The sequence below is a fragment of the Phalacrocorax carbo genome, chromosome 1 (genome assembly GCF_963921805.1).
Source record: "Phalacrocorax carbo chromosome 1, bPhaCar2.1, whole genome shotgun sequence".
Classification (NCBI taxonomy): domain Eukaryota; kingdom Metazoa; phylum Chordata; class Aves; order Suliformes; family Phalacrocoracidae; genus Phalacrocorax; species Phalacrocorax carbo.
The window spans coordinates 34,335,647-34,349,175 of NC_087513.1; the positions used below are offsets into that span (position 1 = coordinate 34,335,647).

Here is a 13,529-nt window from a genome sequence, read left to right on the forward strand (position 1 = left end):
AAGAGGTATCAATGGTCCTGTTCATTATTTTGGGTCATAATTTGCTGCTGATACTTAAGAAAAATTAAGTATTAGAATTTCAGACCCATTAACTTATGTGTCTATGCACACAAGCTTGTATGCATTTGTATGATAATTATATTTGTAATACTGTCAAATGATATTACATATTTTTAAAAAAACAAACATTGTCTCAAAGGAATTATTAACTTTAGAGTACAGCACATCTTTTTGGTTTCCAGTCTTGTTTTTCCTCTGGTAATTATGTTGAATAATATATGATTTTTCCTTACAAACTATCCAGTAGGGATTACAAGATGCACCACGCATCTCAGTTAATGTGGCTATTGGAACCTTAACTATTACATTCCCATTTGCATCTTACTTCTTACTTTTAATAGAGCAACATTTAATGTTACGTGACAATTTATATGTGTGGGTCTTAATCTTGATCTCTTAAGTATTCAGGCTTAATGAGTCAATTCTTTATTATTTTATTGATATAAAAATTGTCTATGGATAGGTCAGTTGAACAATGCCTCCATGATTAAAAGCAATCAAGATTACATTTAAGAAGTTAGCTTCAGAAGTATGAACTTCGATGTATCTGGATTCATGCAGTTCAGCTATATTCCATTGTATCGATGCATAGTTTGAGATATATATATATACAAATATATATATATAAAGGTGTATGTATATGGTAACATGTATACATTAATGTGAATGATATCATACGTGTAAGTAAATTCATGAGTCAGAATACTGATTAACAGACAGTCTTTGCATCTGGTTATTGACAATCCACTTAAGCCAGTTATTGCTAAGTTACATACTAGTTTTATAAGCTTAGAGGAGACTACATTTAAAGGAAAATTATTTAAACAGTGTAGTTATGCAATCAGAAAGTACGACCAGAACTTGTTAGATCAAAACTTGATCTGATGTTTGCTTTCTGCCATTTCTTTCTTTGCTATCCTGTGGATAGGTCATATAGGAAAAAGAGCTAAAAGCTGTAGCGAAAAAACTTCCAAGCTATTACCACTTTTATGGTTTTATGCTTGAATTTCACAACTAAATTCTGTCTCTTTAAACAGAAGTTATTATAATGCTGTTCCTAAGATTCAAATTGCGAAGAAGCTCAATTAAAAAACCTTCTGGTTTATGCAGTGGCAACATTTCCCCTCCTTATTCATTATTCCAAGGTTTGGGCTCTGCGTTTCCAGCATTGCAACATGGAGCAATTTTAGCCCTGGCCAGAGTCCACTGGGGTCCTGGGGGAGAGCAGAGGCTGCAGGGCTGGGCTCTGTGCCTGGCTGGGCTCAGCTCCCCACACCCTCTCTTCTGCTGCTGCCCCAGCGCCTACCATCCTGCCTCCCAACAAGGGCTGTTTGGCTGTGGTCGATGCTTTCCTCCCGATGGGAAGCTAGTCAACAGGAAAACATCATGATTATGTTTCAAATGAGATTGGAAATGGTCAAAACAAAGCTGTATTTTTCACTCATGGCTAGTCCTCAGCAGGACAAAAACTTGTCAGGGTCAAGCCTGATTGCTTGATGGGACTATGCCAACTCTAGCTCTCAGGAATGTAGAAACTCACATCTGTGACTTGCTTTGGGTGATAGAGATAGTCAGTGTTATTGTCGTCTGGTGATGCCATCTGAAAGTTTAAAGCACATTTTTTCCTAAAACTTTATTCACAGTGTGCAGTTGTATGTTGATTTGGTGACTGCCTAGGTAGTTTCTAAATCCTAGGCCAGGCTGTGAAACTAACATAGAATATATGTGTATATTGGCCATATGTCAGCCTATATATATATGTATGTATGCATTTCAGCAGCTGCTCACTGTCAGGTTTGTCACAAATCTCTAGGCACAGGTGGGATTCAAAGGGAATTGGTTCTAACCAAGAATCTGCTCAGACTGAAGCAGCTAGGTTAACAGGACCTCTTTGCAGCAGAGTCTAGCCTTTGCACATACAACGTTAAAAAAATAGTGATTTTAAACTCCCCTGAGTTTATTTAAAATATGGAAGTTCTGTCATAATTATGGGGGGACACATCTTGGTCAACTGTTTTGACTCAGCCAATAAACAGTAACAAACTAGTCTACAGGGAGAGGTTTAGAATAAAACTCCTGGGAAATTTTGTTTCGGAAACACTGACACATGATTCCTAAAACACTGTATGCTCCCTGGAACCGGGGTGCTCCTGACTGAAGACTGGCATTCTTCTCAGTTTTATCACAGTTGAAGAACAACCATTTCATTCTGCACCTAAGGGGTCTCTGGCACCTTTCCATGCCACATTTCCGTGTGCCTTTCTGTGGACCAGGCATCCCAGAGCTCCCAAAACTGTACCTGGCATCCCTCGTGAAGTCTGGTCTGCACTGACAGGGAAACTTCAGGGATAGGACATCCGGAAATCTTTTCTGTGTCCCCAAAGGCACAGCATGTTCAAGAGATTATTCTGGGTCATTTTGCGTGGCCTCATCCTGCCCCGTGCTACCCTGCATGCCCAGTCATCTGGAAGCCAAAGCTCCTCTGCGGTTCTGTATGGGAGTCCTGACAGCTTTGGAGATCTTACAATCTCTAATGCAATGCTGAGTCCCGTTTCAGACATTTGATATCTACCAACTTCAGTGGCACTGCCCTCATTAACACCGTGGCTGGATTTGGCCAAGTACCTGAGAGTTTGGTGCTCATTACATGGCAATTCTGATAACATTACAGCTATATATTACCTGAAAGGAGGGGTTGTTACATGTGATGGTGCCCTCAGAGTACTCTAGGAAACTACAAAACCATTACTCGAGGATTCAGGTTCCCCTGTCCTCAATGTGTCTGTATCGTTTCACACATGAAATAACATATTAAGATGTTATTAGTGGATATGACAATCTATCCTACTTTCCTCCAGGGACTAGATAATGGCTTATGGATATATTTATCCTTTTGTTTTTGGCATATATTATAGCATGATGGATGTATGACATACAACGTTTTTTTGCTTGCTGAGATGCTGAGATAAAAAGAGAAATGAATCCACATAAGATGTGTCCATTTTGAGAGTTCATCTGCAGCGTGGTCATGTTCTTTGTTCTCTGGGCAATGGTGGGTTTGGGTATTAGGGTGCATGAAACTACTGGGCTTTTTTTTTGGTTGTTTTTTTTTTAATTGCAGTGATGCGTAAACTTCTGGCAGGTAAGGGGACAGATGGGAACACACTAATTCTGAGACTCCCATCAGGCAATGGCATATCTTGTAGACAGACTATCTAACATTTTATCCATGACAGCATGCAAATTACTTGACAGATGTGTTATTCAGGAATGGTGTTGCATCCCAATGCTCCTCCCATTGCCAAAAGCTAATATGCTATTTTTAAAGAACAAAATTAGGTCAAAGTTCTGCTGTTCTTATGTCATTTGGAGACCTCCCATACTTTTTTTTTTCTCTGTTCACCTCTGTGCTACTTTTTTTTTCACTTTTGTCTTTGTGTTATATGAGTCTGATGCGTTGAACTTCTCTTTCACTGAAATACTGTGAATACAGGGCATTAAGGTGGTGTAAAGAACGGATGAGTAAAGTTCTTCATGTTAACCTATTCTACCTGCCTTCTAGGCTGATTTTGATGGTAAGCCTGATTCCTTGTTCTTCAGTGATGGGCAGCGAAGAATTGACTTTGTTTTGGTGTATGAAGATGAAAGCAAAAAAATGGCTCGTAAGAGGAGTGATCGTAAGAAGCAAAAGGTAAGTTATTTTTAGTATAAATCTGAATCATTTGTTGGGTGTTAGGGTAGTGGGCAGAAAGGACAGTGCCCTTACCCAGAATGGCAATTGCATTGCCCTGTCCTAGGAGGGCTCATGGCAGCTGGGAGACTGAAGCCCATTAAAGTGAGCAGGGAACAGGGGTAAGCTCAAGCCAGTAGACTGCTCTGTAAATAGGCTGAGGACTGCACATTGTGTCTGTCAGTGTGTGCTAGGTGACCTCAGAGCATCCTCCTGGGAAGGAAGCCTTCAGATGTGAGCAGTATAATGCTGGTATCATGTTCCTTGTTAGAATTAGACACCAAGATCTTCATGCTAGGGCCATTTTCTGTACTTACAGTGATAGAATTAGGCCCTTAGTGGACTGTGGTATTAAAATATGGGTATTCAGAGGAACCCATAGAAGGAGACAGCTGACCAAATGCTCCAGATCACAGTTGTGAACATAGCTGCTGACATTCTGCCCAATAAAGTACCTAAGTCATTTATGGAAAATAATTGTACATCACTTTGCCACCAGAATTTCTCTCTGTGCCACTCCTTCCCTTGACCCTTCAACAGCTTGGCCCTCTGTAGGGACCTTGCAAAAAATTTCTGACTCAAGCCAGTGACTGCTTGATGTTCCTTAGCAGCTATGAATGACAATCATTGATTATTTTTAACTCTTGTTTTTCAATTATTTCAGTAGTTCCATCAGTGAGTACCATTTATTATGGTACCCAGGGCCACAAAAACAAGCTCAGCCATGCCACTGAGCTACTTTAATTGTGAACTACCTGAGAGCTATCCATCCATGGGACTGTAGTCCCCTTGGCATCTGTGCTCTCCTACCTACCCACTTCCTTCTCTGATTTAGCGACTCAGTGTTCCAGCAGCACCCTCTGGTAGAGACAAGCAATGACAAAGATCTCACTGAAAGCAGCACATATACAATTAAGGTTTGCAGTTAGGAAAGAAGAGAGTAGGAGTAAAAAAGCCTGTAGCTAAGTTGGTTCATATTCATTACACAGTGTTGTTGTTGGCATTAACAGGGCAGCCATAAGGAATGTCGTTAGTAGGGTTTGAGGGAGTCGTGCAGTGGGTGGATGTTATATTACACATGATCACAGGATCAGCAATAAAAATTAATTGAAACAAGTAATTAGAAACAAAAAGCTGCCCCTATGGAAACAATTGTTTTTATCAATTAACATTTTACATTTATGTTTGTAATATTTGGCCATTGCCCAAATGTACTTAAAAATATAATAAGTGCATTTTCCAAGCAGCGATGGAAATTAAATGTGAGCAATGGAGTAGTATTTTTAGTGCAGCATTAATGGTAGGACATCAGCCAACACGGAACTATAAATAATAAGACCAGGAGATTGTGGGTAATGTGCTAGGTGCTTGCAAAAAAAGTTTACTTTCAAAGGTCTGCAGCCACACTGAATCTGTGGTGTGCTGAGGAAGAGGAAGCAGTCTACTTACACGCAACAAATAAGAGAACAAGAGTATGTTAGACTAATGATCAGATAAGATGAAGACTGAGCGTCTAGGGAGCAGCTCTGTGGAACAGGCCCTCATGGTCTTGGTGGACAGCAAGCTGAACAAGAGCCAGCTGTGTGGCCTGGCAATGAAGTGGCTGACAAAGGCTGTATGGGCAGAAGTATGGCCAGGAGGTTGAGACACATGACTGGGGTGATGTGGATGTGTCAGAAGGAAGCTGAAAACAGTGCTGATAGCGGTTTTCAGAACCAGGATTTCTATGGACAGGGAGAGTCTTGAACAATAAGGGTACTGTGGAAGGTGTAGGCAAGAATGTTGATACTGAGAACACATAGGGTGGTGAAAGGGCAGTAGAAAGCATAGAAAGAGACAAGGATGAAGAAGTGGCAGTTACAGAGGACTTCCAAGGACAAGAGCAAAGGTTACAAATGTGATGACACTGAGCTGGAGAACTAATTAAAAAAGACAAAGCTTACCATGAAACAGACAAAACGTTACACATAGGGTAAAGCATCAGAGGGCACTGAAAGGTGGACAAAGGAGAAGAGGGAGTGAAGAGACCATTTTGTTCAGTGAGTCTGTCAATAAGCTGAAATGAGTCAACTGGTCATAACCAAACTCCCGTGATACAACTCAGATGTACTGGCTCCCTCGCTCTAGTACCTCACATACAGGGGCCATCAGTTTAGAAATGCATTTCCTTTATCTATTGTTGGAGGAACTGGCTTTTAAAATGTGAATAGATGTAAGTTTCCTGACTTTTTAGGATGGGATAGGTGCAGGTCAGCTCCAAGCACACAAACACTTTAGTCACCTCAAAGACAGAGAGGTCCTTCAGCTCACTTGAGATCACTTACTATGCAAGTGGAGGAAGCTGTATGTGCTGCAAATCTTCATTCCTTAAGCAAATGCTGCACAGACTTTGGCAACATTTTTCTTCCTGTACCTTCCCCCGAGGAGGATGCAGCGCACTGCCTTGTGACCTACCTCACAATCATACTAGGAGTGAAAGCAGAGAAACTGAGAAGTAAAAAAAGAAATAAATGTGAATAGAATATTTGAAAAGAAGAAAGGAAACACATATACCTTATGTCTGAGATGGAATGACATTTATGGTACAGTTTTGCATCCTTGGAATTCCAGGGAGAAAATTAACATTTTGACCTACCACAGTTCCCAGAAAGAGGTGGAGATGCTGCTGCCCAAGATAAGATACATAAGGGTTCATCAGTGTTGGCATAAAACCTAGCTGATAGCTTGTCTTTGCTGACAGACTTTTTTTTTGTTTGTGCATAGGTTTTTTATGGGCAAAATGACTTCTGCCCTTGTGATGATATACAAGATACCAGAATGAGGAGTATTGCCATTTACTGTTGGCTTTAAATACTGCATATGTCACTGTATGTCTCTGACCAATCATCAACAGAAAATGCCAAATCTTATATGCAGTGTCTTCTGTAATTCAAGATGTTTCAAGCTTGAATAGGTTCCTTGCTCATACTACTCTCTTTGGCTCTCCTGACAGTTTTATAGAGCTATTATCCCGAGGTTTATTGTTCACAGAATTTGGAAACTCCAGCTTATTAAAGAATAGCAGATCCAGTGAAGTCTGTTCCTGTAGGGTGAAACCCTCACCTCACTGAGGTCAGGGGCAAGGTGTCCACTGGCCATGCACAGTGTTACAGGTCTGTGAAATGTAGGGACCAGGACTGTAGTCACTGAGACAAATTCTGTCTGACGCACAGTGCATCTCACCTGATTGCAGGACGTGGAAGTCGGGGCAGAATTAAACTTGTTAGTGGACATCTATATATCTATGTTTCTTAAAGGTAAAAGTTCTGGATGATGCACTTGGTGGCTTTATATGACACTGAGAGTGGAGGAGTCCCCAAACACTTACTGAATTTAGTGGGAAGGATTTGAAAATCAGATCTCAATCTAGATAATCAATTTACTAGATTCAGAGAAACAGGGTACAGATCCATTTATTCTTCTGCAGCAAGAGAAGAAACGAGTCCTGGGGCCATCATTTTATTTGAATGGCTTTCTGTTCTTTTTCAAAAGAGTTGCATGAGTATAACTGAGAAAATGGGCCAGCATTTGTTTATATTAATTAGCAGTATTCTTGGGAAAACATCTCAGAGGAGAGAAGGAAATAAGTAAAAACATGGGGGTGATTTGGACAGAAGGAACAAAAAATATGGGATTCTGAAGCACTTGGAGGTGTGCAGTGGTGCTGTGCTTCCCTCACTTTCACGTGTTTCTGAAATTTGATTTAAAGGAGGCAAAGTCAGACTACTGAAATGACAACTTCATGGAAATTTCTAACTTAATTTACAGATTCAAAAGTTAGCAGATAAGGTTCATATATGCAACTCAATTCAATCTCCAAAGCTTTCAAAGTTGGTTTACAATTAATTTTGCAAGCACTAGCAAAAATCAAACTGTCAGAAGCAGATTCCAGATCAAGCAATCGAAAATCCTGCCCAAAGCATGTTTTTTAAACCTACAATTTATGTACCTTATTTGTCAGGATAGGTTGCCATCAGAATAGAAATGAAATTATCACCAGTCTTTCCAGGAACACTCCAAAAAGCCAGTTTTGTCTGTTGGGGTCCTCAAGGAGCTCACTGTTGAAAGTTAAAGGGTCAGTGCCAGAAAGGCGAATTAAAAATAGATCGATGCAGAATGTCATTCTAGATCATCTGCTTCCCCCAACAGAAATGAACAGAAAGACTGTCAGTAATTTAAGTAGTAATGTGGGCAAAACCTTCATTTCCAGCCATGAAGTAATCTGTGCTTCACCAAAATAGACAGTTGGGTGTATTTTTTTCAAATTAAATGAAAACTATAATTCACAGAGAATATTACACACATTGTTTTTTTTAAGTACAGTGTTACCAAGAACTTCACCAGGGCTAGAGGAGTTTGTCTTCATAAGCAAACAACGAGCAGTTCCTGCCTCTGGACTTGTTTAGTTTAGATAACCGACAAACCAAAAGCTTGAATAACTTAAAAATCTAGCAGTACTTCTCCCACTGTTTAGCATGCAGTCACACCTGCAGTGACAGAACAATACTTGGGTGTACAGAAAGAGGGGTACCTCGGTAACATTTTATGTGGTATTTGAGGCAGTAGAGGATGGCAGGCTCTACATGCCTATGGTGTGTCCGGCTGACCTGCCCAGGAAGTCTGATAACAAGGATGAAACTGGGAGGAGGGCAACCACACCTGCCCTGGGCTATGCTTGATGGATTGGTTTTGAAGCAGGAACTCACTGAAATAAAATCTCTGTTCCTGAGGCAGCCCCAAACCCAATTTTTACTTCTTTGCCTAGTGGATGTAAGGAAGGATGACAGAAGGATGGGAAGACAAATGGAAGGAGGGAGTTACTCTGAAGTTACTGCATACATTCATAGAACCAGAAATGGGTCTTTCCAAATAGGGTGACTAGAAGCCACTGTCGAGAGCAGGGTTAGTCTGCAGCATTGCCAGTTCTGTGTGGTCATGAATCAGGTTTCAGAAAATCACGAGTCTGGCTTAAAATCAGAGGGTATCTCAGAAAATACGTATTTGAGTTCTTTGGGTTTGCTTTTTTTGTGTCAGCCCTTATAGCACATTCTGCTTCACAATTTTATGATTACCTTCAAACATAAGGGAAAGAAGCTTACAGAAGCAGAGCTTCTCAATCAATTAATTTCCTGGTGCTGACAGCTGGGACTTTCAGAAAAGCTTCCAAATACAATCAAAGAAACTGTGACAGTTGGCAGCTAATATTGATACAGTGATCCTCTCCACTCCCTTTAGCTGATTTCCATGGGGGAGACTTTGGGCCCCATGCTCTTTCTCTTATTGACTGTGATTTATCTGTTGCCTGTCAGGTAAGGCAGAGGTGGCTATTCAAGCACTCCTTCCTTGTTAGGATTTTTCCCCTGACGCCACATGGGTATTGTTGTGGGGAACTTTTCTCTTTGCACGAAAAATATGAGTTGGCATTCTTCTGTCACTGTAATCAAAGCAAGCGCTCCCTACTATTTACAAAACACGGACAAAAACTGCTAGTGGTCTGCTACCAATTTCCAGACCCACAGCCTTGTTATTCTCCTCAGCTTGGCAAGACATTGAAAGCATTGTGGTGAAAAAGCAGCTACCAAGAGCTAACCCTGCTACATGCCTGTCATAGTTGGCATTTACTTACACTATGCTTCACTTTCTTAAGATTGTATTTGATTATGCATCCTGTAGTGTCTTAGGCTATTGGCTAGCCATTCAATCACCAAAATCTATGTCAGGTTTGGATCAGCAGCATCACCATCATTACATTAGTATTTCAGCTTAGCCTTGCAGGTAGCTGAGCAGAATGCCAGATACTAAAATAAACTTTGGCCAGTCTCCACCTTCCAGCCCAATAAGCTGTCACATCTTCATGCCGTATTCCCCAGTCAATGCAAAACTACTACAGACTCCTCTGGGTAAAAGTCTAGCTCCTCGATAGATCATCATACGCATAATTCAATCATTTATGTAAAATAGCAAAGGCCCTAATTAGCAAAGCCTCCCAGGGGCTTTGTTTCTCACTACTGGCATTAATGCATTATTAGAAACCTTAATATTGTCAACATTCCTGTAAGAAATTGAAGGCAAAATTAATTTGGGGAACTCCTTGCCATAATAAATTATTAAAGTATTCTGAATGGCAAGATTAAAAAAAAAGTAGTAGACTTCTACAAATGAGAATTGCCCTGCATCCATCTTTGTGCTATTTAGGAAGAAATGAAACAGGTATTTAGCTCCCTGGTTTTTTTAATTTGCTGAAACAAAGCAAAACTCAGGTTGAAATATTTTCATTATTCAGTATTATTCACCTTACAAAGGCCTGTGTGAATACGGAAGAAGCAAAGAGGTAGGTTGAAACAGCAAAAGGGTTAATAGTGGAGGAACAAACAAATCCTGTGTTGTGTGCTGCATATATTAATGATCTGGTTTGGGGATTGTGTTATGAAATGATGAAAATTGCAGAGGAAATAATTATGTAGTTTAGTCAGAAGCCAAGACGACAATGAACCTTTAGCTTTGAAGGAGAATGGGGAGCACTATTACCTATGAAACATTGAAAAACACAAGGAAATACTTTACTGCAAGGAGAAAACTCATTCACATTTGGAATTTTAAGTTAGCGCTGGTAGTACAAGGAAGAGACTTAGATGTCACAGGAAACAGCTGTATTAAGTGTCCTTTTCAAGGTTCAGCTTCCATCAGAATTCTAGATAATAGATAGTATTAGTTATATACAACATGTTATAAATGTGCACATTACATATATATACACACACAGGGTTATATACACAATGAAAAAATATAAAGAGCATTATATTGTCACCAATAAACAAGTGGGTTAATGGGACATGGAGAGGCACCTCCATGAAGAGCGCTATCAAAGTTTGGGATTGTGGTTTTATCCTCAGAAAAGAGAGTAATAAGGAGAAATGTGACAAGTATTGATGAAAGGAGAAAACAGATTGAAAGATTTGGCTCTTCCTGTCCCTAACCTGAGAAAAAGGCGATATTCACTAGACTAAAAACGCAGAAAACCCAAAACAGATAAAATAAATAACTTTTAACAAAATATGAAATTAGTCCATCATGACCATTGCCACATGTAGGTGCTGCAGATGAGAACTAACAAAGTATAAATGGGGTAGGCTGTTTATATTATTTTTCAGTTTTATAATTATTAATTCCAAAACTGCTAGAGTTTTGGAAAAATAGGTTTTTTCTGCTTTGGAGATTTACTTACAACAGTCTTTAAACATTAAAGAACTGGATGAAACCTATGTGGAGATACAACTGACCTGTTCCTGTGGAATTCCTGAAGATTTTTGCTCTTTTTGCTGAAGCATCCATTTTTTGCCCCCTAGAGTGAGTAGGTCTTGTGTCTAGTCCTGAAGACCAGTTTCCATGTACCTATCAAAGTTCCTAAGATTTTATCTAAAGGGTCATTCATTGCCTCTGGTCCCTCACAGTAGCAACAGGCCTGGATCTTAAGCACAGATCTTAAAGTAGTTAGACTGGCTATAGAGAACCAGGTGACAGAAACTGTTGGACGATTCTTCTTTTAAGTTCCTGTAGTGGTAGGTGCAGAATCCTTTAAGCACAGGGCATATAAACAACTGAAAACTTGGCCAGTGTCATGAAAGCAATCTAGGAGTAAGAAAGTAGTATCACCAAGTCACTCTGAGAACCTCGCATGCCTAGCCTAGCATAAAGCCATCAGCCCAGTGCATTAATGTCATCCCCTTCTGGCAAACTGTTCACAGAAGCACCACCCCACCCCAGCCCCAGCTGCCTACAGGTGCTCCCCCTTACTCGTGCTGGTATTTTGACATATAGTCTGTAGGCCAGGGAGAGCTGGCTACACTTGACTTATATAAACAAATAGCTCATTGGAGAGCTATCCAGTTGATGCAGATAACTTTCAAATCGGATTACTTCACATGAAGTTTCAAAATTTCTTATAAATCCCATATGGATTTGTGTATTTTGAGGGAGAGGGGCGGCTTGTCTCTGCTTTTTGAGGGGAGGTCATGTGTGTGGAGAAGCAAATTCAATATTGTGAAAACATTTCATATTTTTTGTAACTTACCACCTGCCAAGTGCTGGTAACTGTGAAGTGAAATTAAAAATGATCTGTGAATTTCATCTTTACTGAGGAAAACCTATCATGTCCTCTGGGGACGTTGAATGCTCCCAGAAGAGCGCCACTGACTCTAGAAGTGCAACAGCGCTCGGCTTCTTCCTTTGGGGATGCTTATCCATGTGCTAAAATGTAGGGGGCTACTACAGTTTGAAACACTGTGTGAACTCACATGATTACTGTGAAAGAAGAATATAGTTACAAGGTGCTGGAAGGAAAATGGGATGGAAAGCCCTTGAGATTAAGACTTTGTAAAGGGTAGATTAATGATAGGTGGGAGGCTGCAGTCAGTAGTTCAATTAGTCACTAAAGGTGAAGGAGATCACAAGTTTCAGGGGTAGTTGCTCTCAAAATCTGGGGCTCATTTTTACCTCTGTAATGTACCAGAAACGGTGAATTCTCCACAGTTGCATTTGAGGGCAATATTGCTTATCAGACAAAAAGCCTGATCTGGATTAGTAGGTAAGACTGTACCTATCACAACAGTAGCTGTCAAGTGGCTATAGAGATAACGACCCAACAAATCTTCGTTTTGGGAGGCAATTCCATTCCTCTATGCATACGTATTTGTGAGATTTGAAACAGATGTTTTACAGTGATCAATACCTTTTAACAGAGGAAGAGGCAAGCATACGAATCAAAACTGATAACGAACGGCTTGCAACTTGAAGCAACAAGATCGGTGAGTGTTCTCTGTGTGATCGGCTGTGTTTGAGAGCAAAGCTGCCCCTATGGGAATAAGGAAACTGGATATATGAAAGGCCCACCTTTTTTCCATCAGTAGCATCTCTTGATCTCGTGAAATCTTTTAACTTTGTGTCTGTTGCTTCCTCTGCAAAGTAAAAGATGGGGACCGGGGAGTTTAAATAGGTTGTGTTTGCCCAGCTCTTGGAAGATAAAAATTACTGCTACACACTGAGGAGTGGTTTTCCCCCTACTCTGGCTGCGTAGGACGTGTGGGAAGCCAGTGGGTGTCCGAGGCAGAACTTCCCTGCCAGGAGAGCAGCACAGGGCTCCTGCACATGACCCCACTTCTCGCAGGGCCTGGCACAGTGCAAACAGTTGTAACTGTCACGCTTTGTACATTTTGGTCTGTGAAGTCACCTGTGGGCATTTCACGAGTGCTGTGATAATGCACACGAGCTGCCAGAGCTGCTATCTCTTGCAGGTTGGGTTAAAGCCCCTCAGAGCCCCTTTCCTTCTTGCCCTGCAGGGCTGCAGCACTCCATCTGGGTCTCCCTGTCCAGGACAATCACTTCCAGTTTAAAATTACTGTCATTTGGTAGTCTATAGTGAGCTCCAGAAAAGGTCATTCTGCCCCTTCCTCCCAAATTAGACTCAGAATCCATGGCATCATGATATTTATTTGATTTCTGCAGTAAGAGCTCCTGCTGCACATCCAAGGATGCATTCTGGCTCTTCACATTCATAAGAAAGTAAACTGCTTGCTGGAAGTCTGACACGGACCTGTTGCTATACTTGCATTTTGCATTTTTTGATAACTCTGCTGTGATCATGACTGAAAAACTTTTGAAACCGGAAGTTTCCCCAGGCTAGATCAGATATCTAACTGATGTT

General features: G+C 40.7%; 1 protein-coding gene across 1 annotated transcript in view; it reads left to right on the forward strand.

The window, feature by feature from the left end:
* The window catches only part of ANO6 (anoctamin 6), an 80,116-nt gene that overhangs the window by 34,644 nt on the left and 31,943 nt on the right, over window positions 1-13,529 (forward strand). Inside the window, exons 3-4 of the mRNA XM_064467752.1 lie at window positions 3,623-3,751; window positions 12,568-12,633. Of these exons, the coding sequence (XP_064323822.1) occupies window positions 3,623-3,751; window positions 12,568-12,633 (195 nt within the window). The remainder of the gene's footprint in view (window positions 1-3,622; window positions 3,752-12,567; window positions 12,634-13,529) is intronic.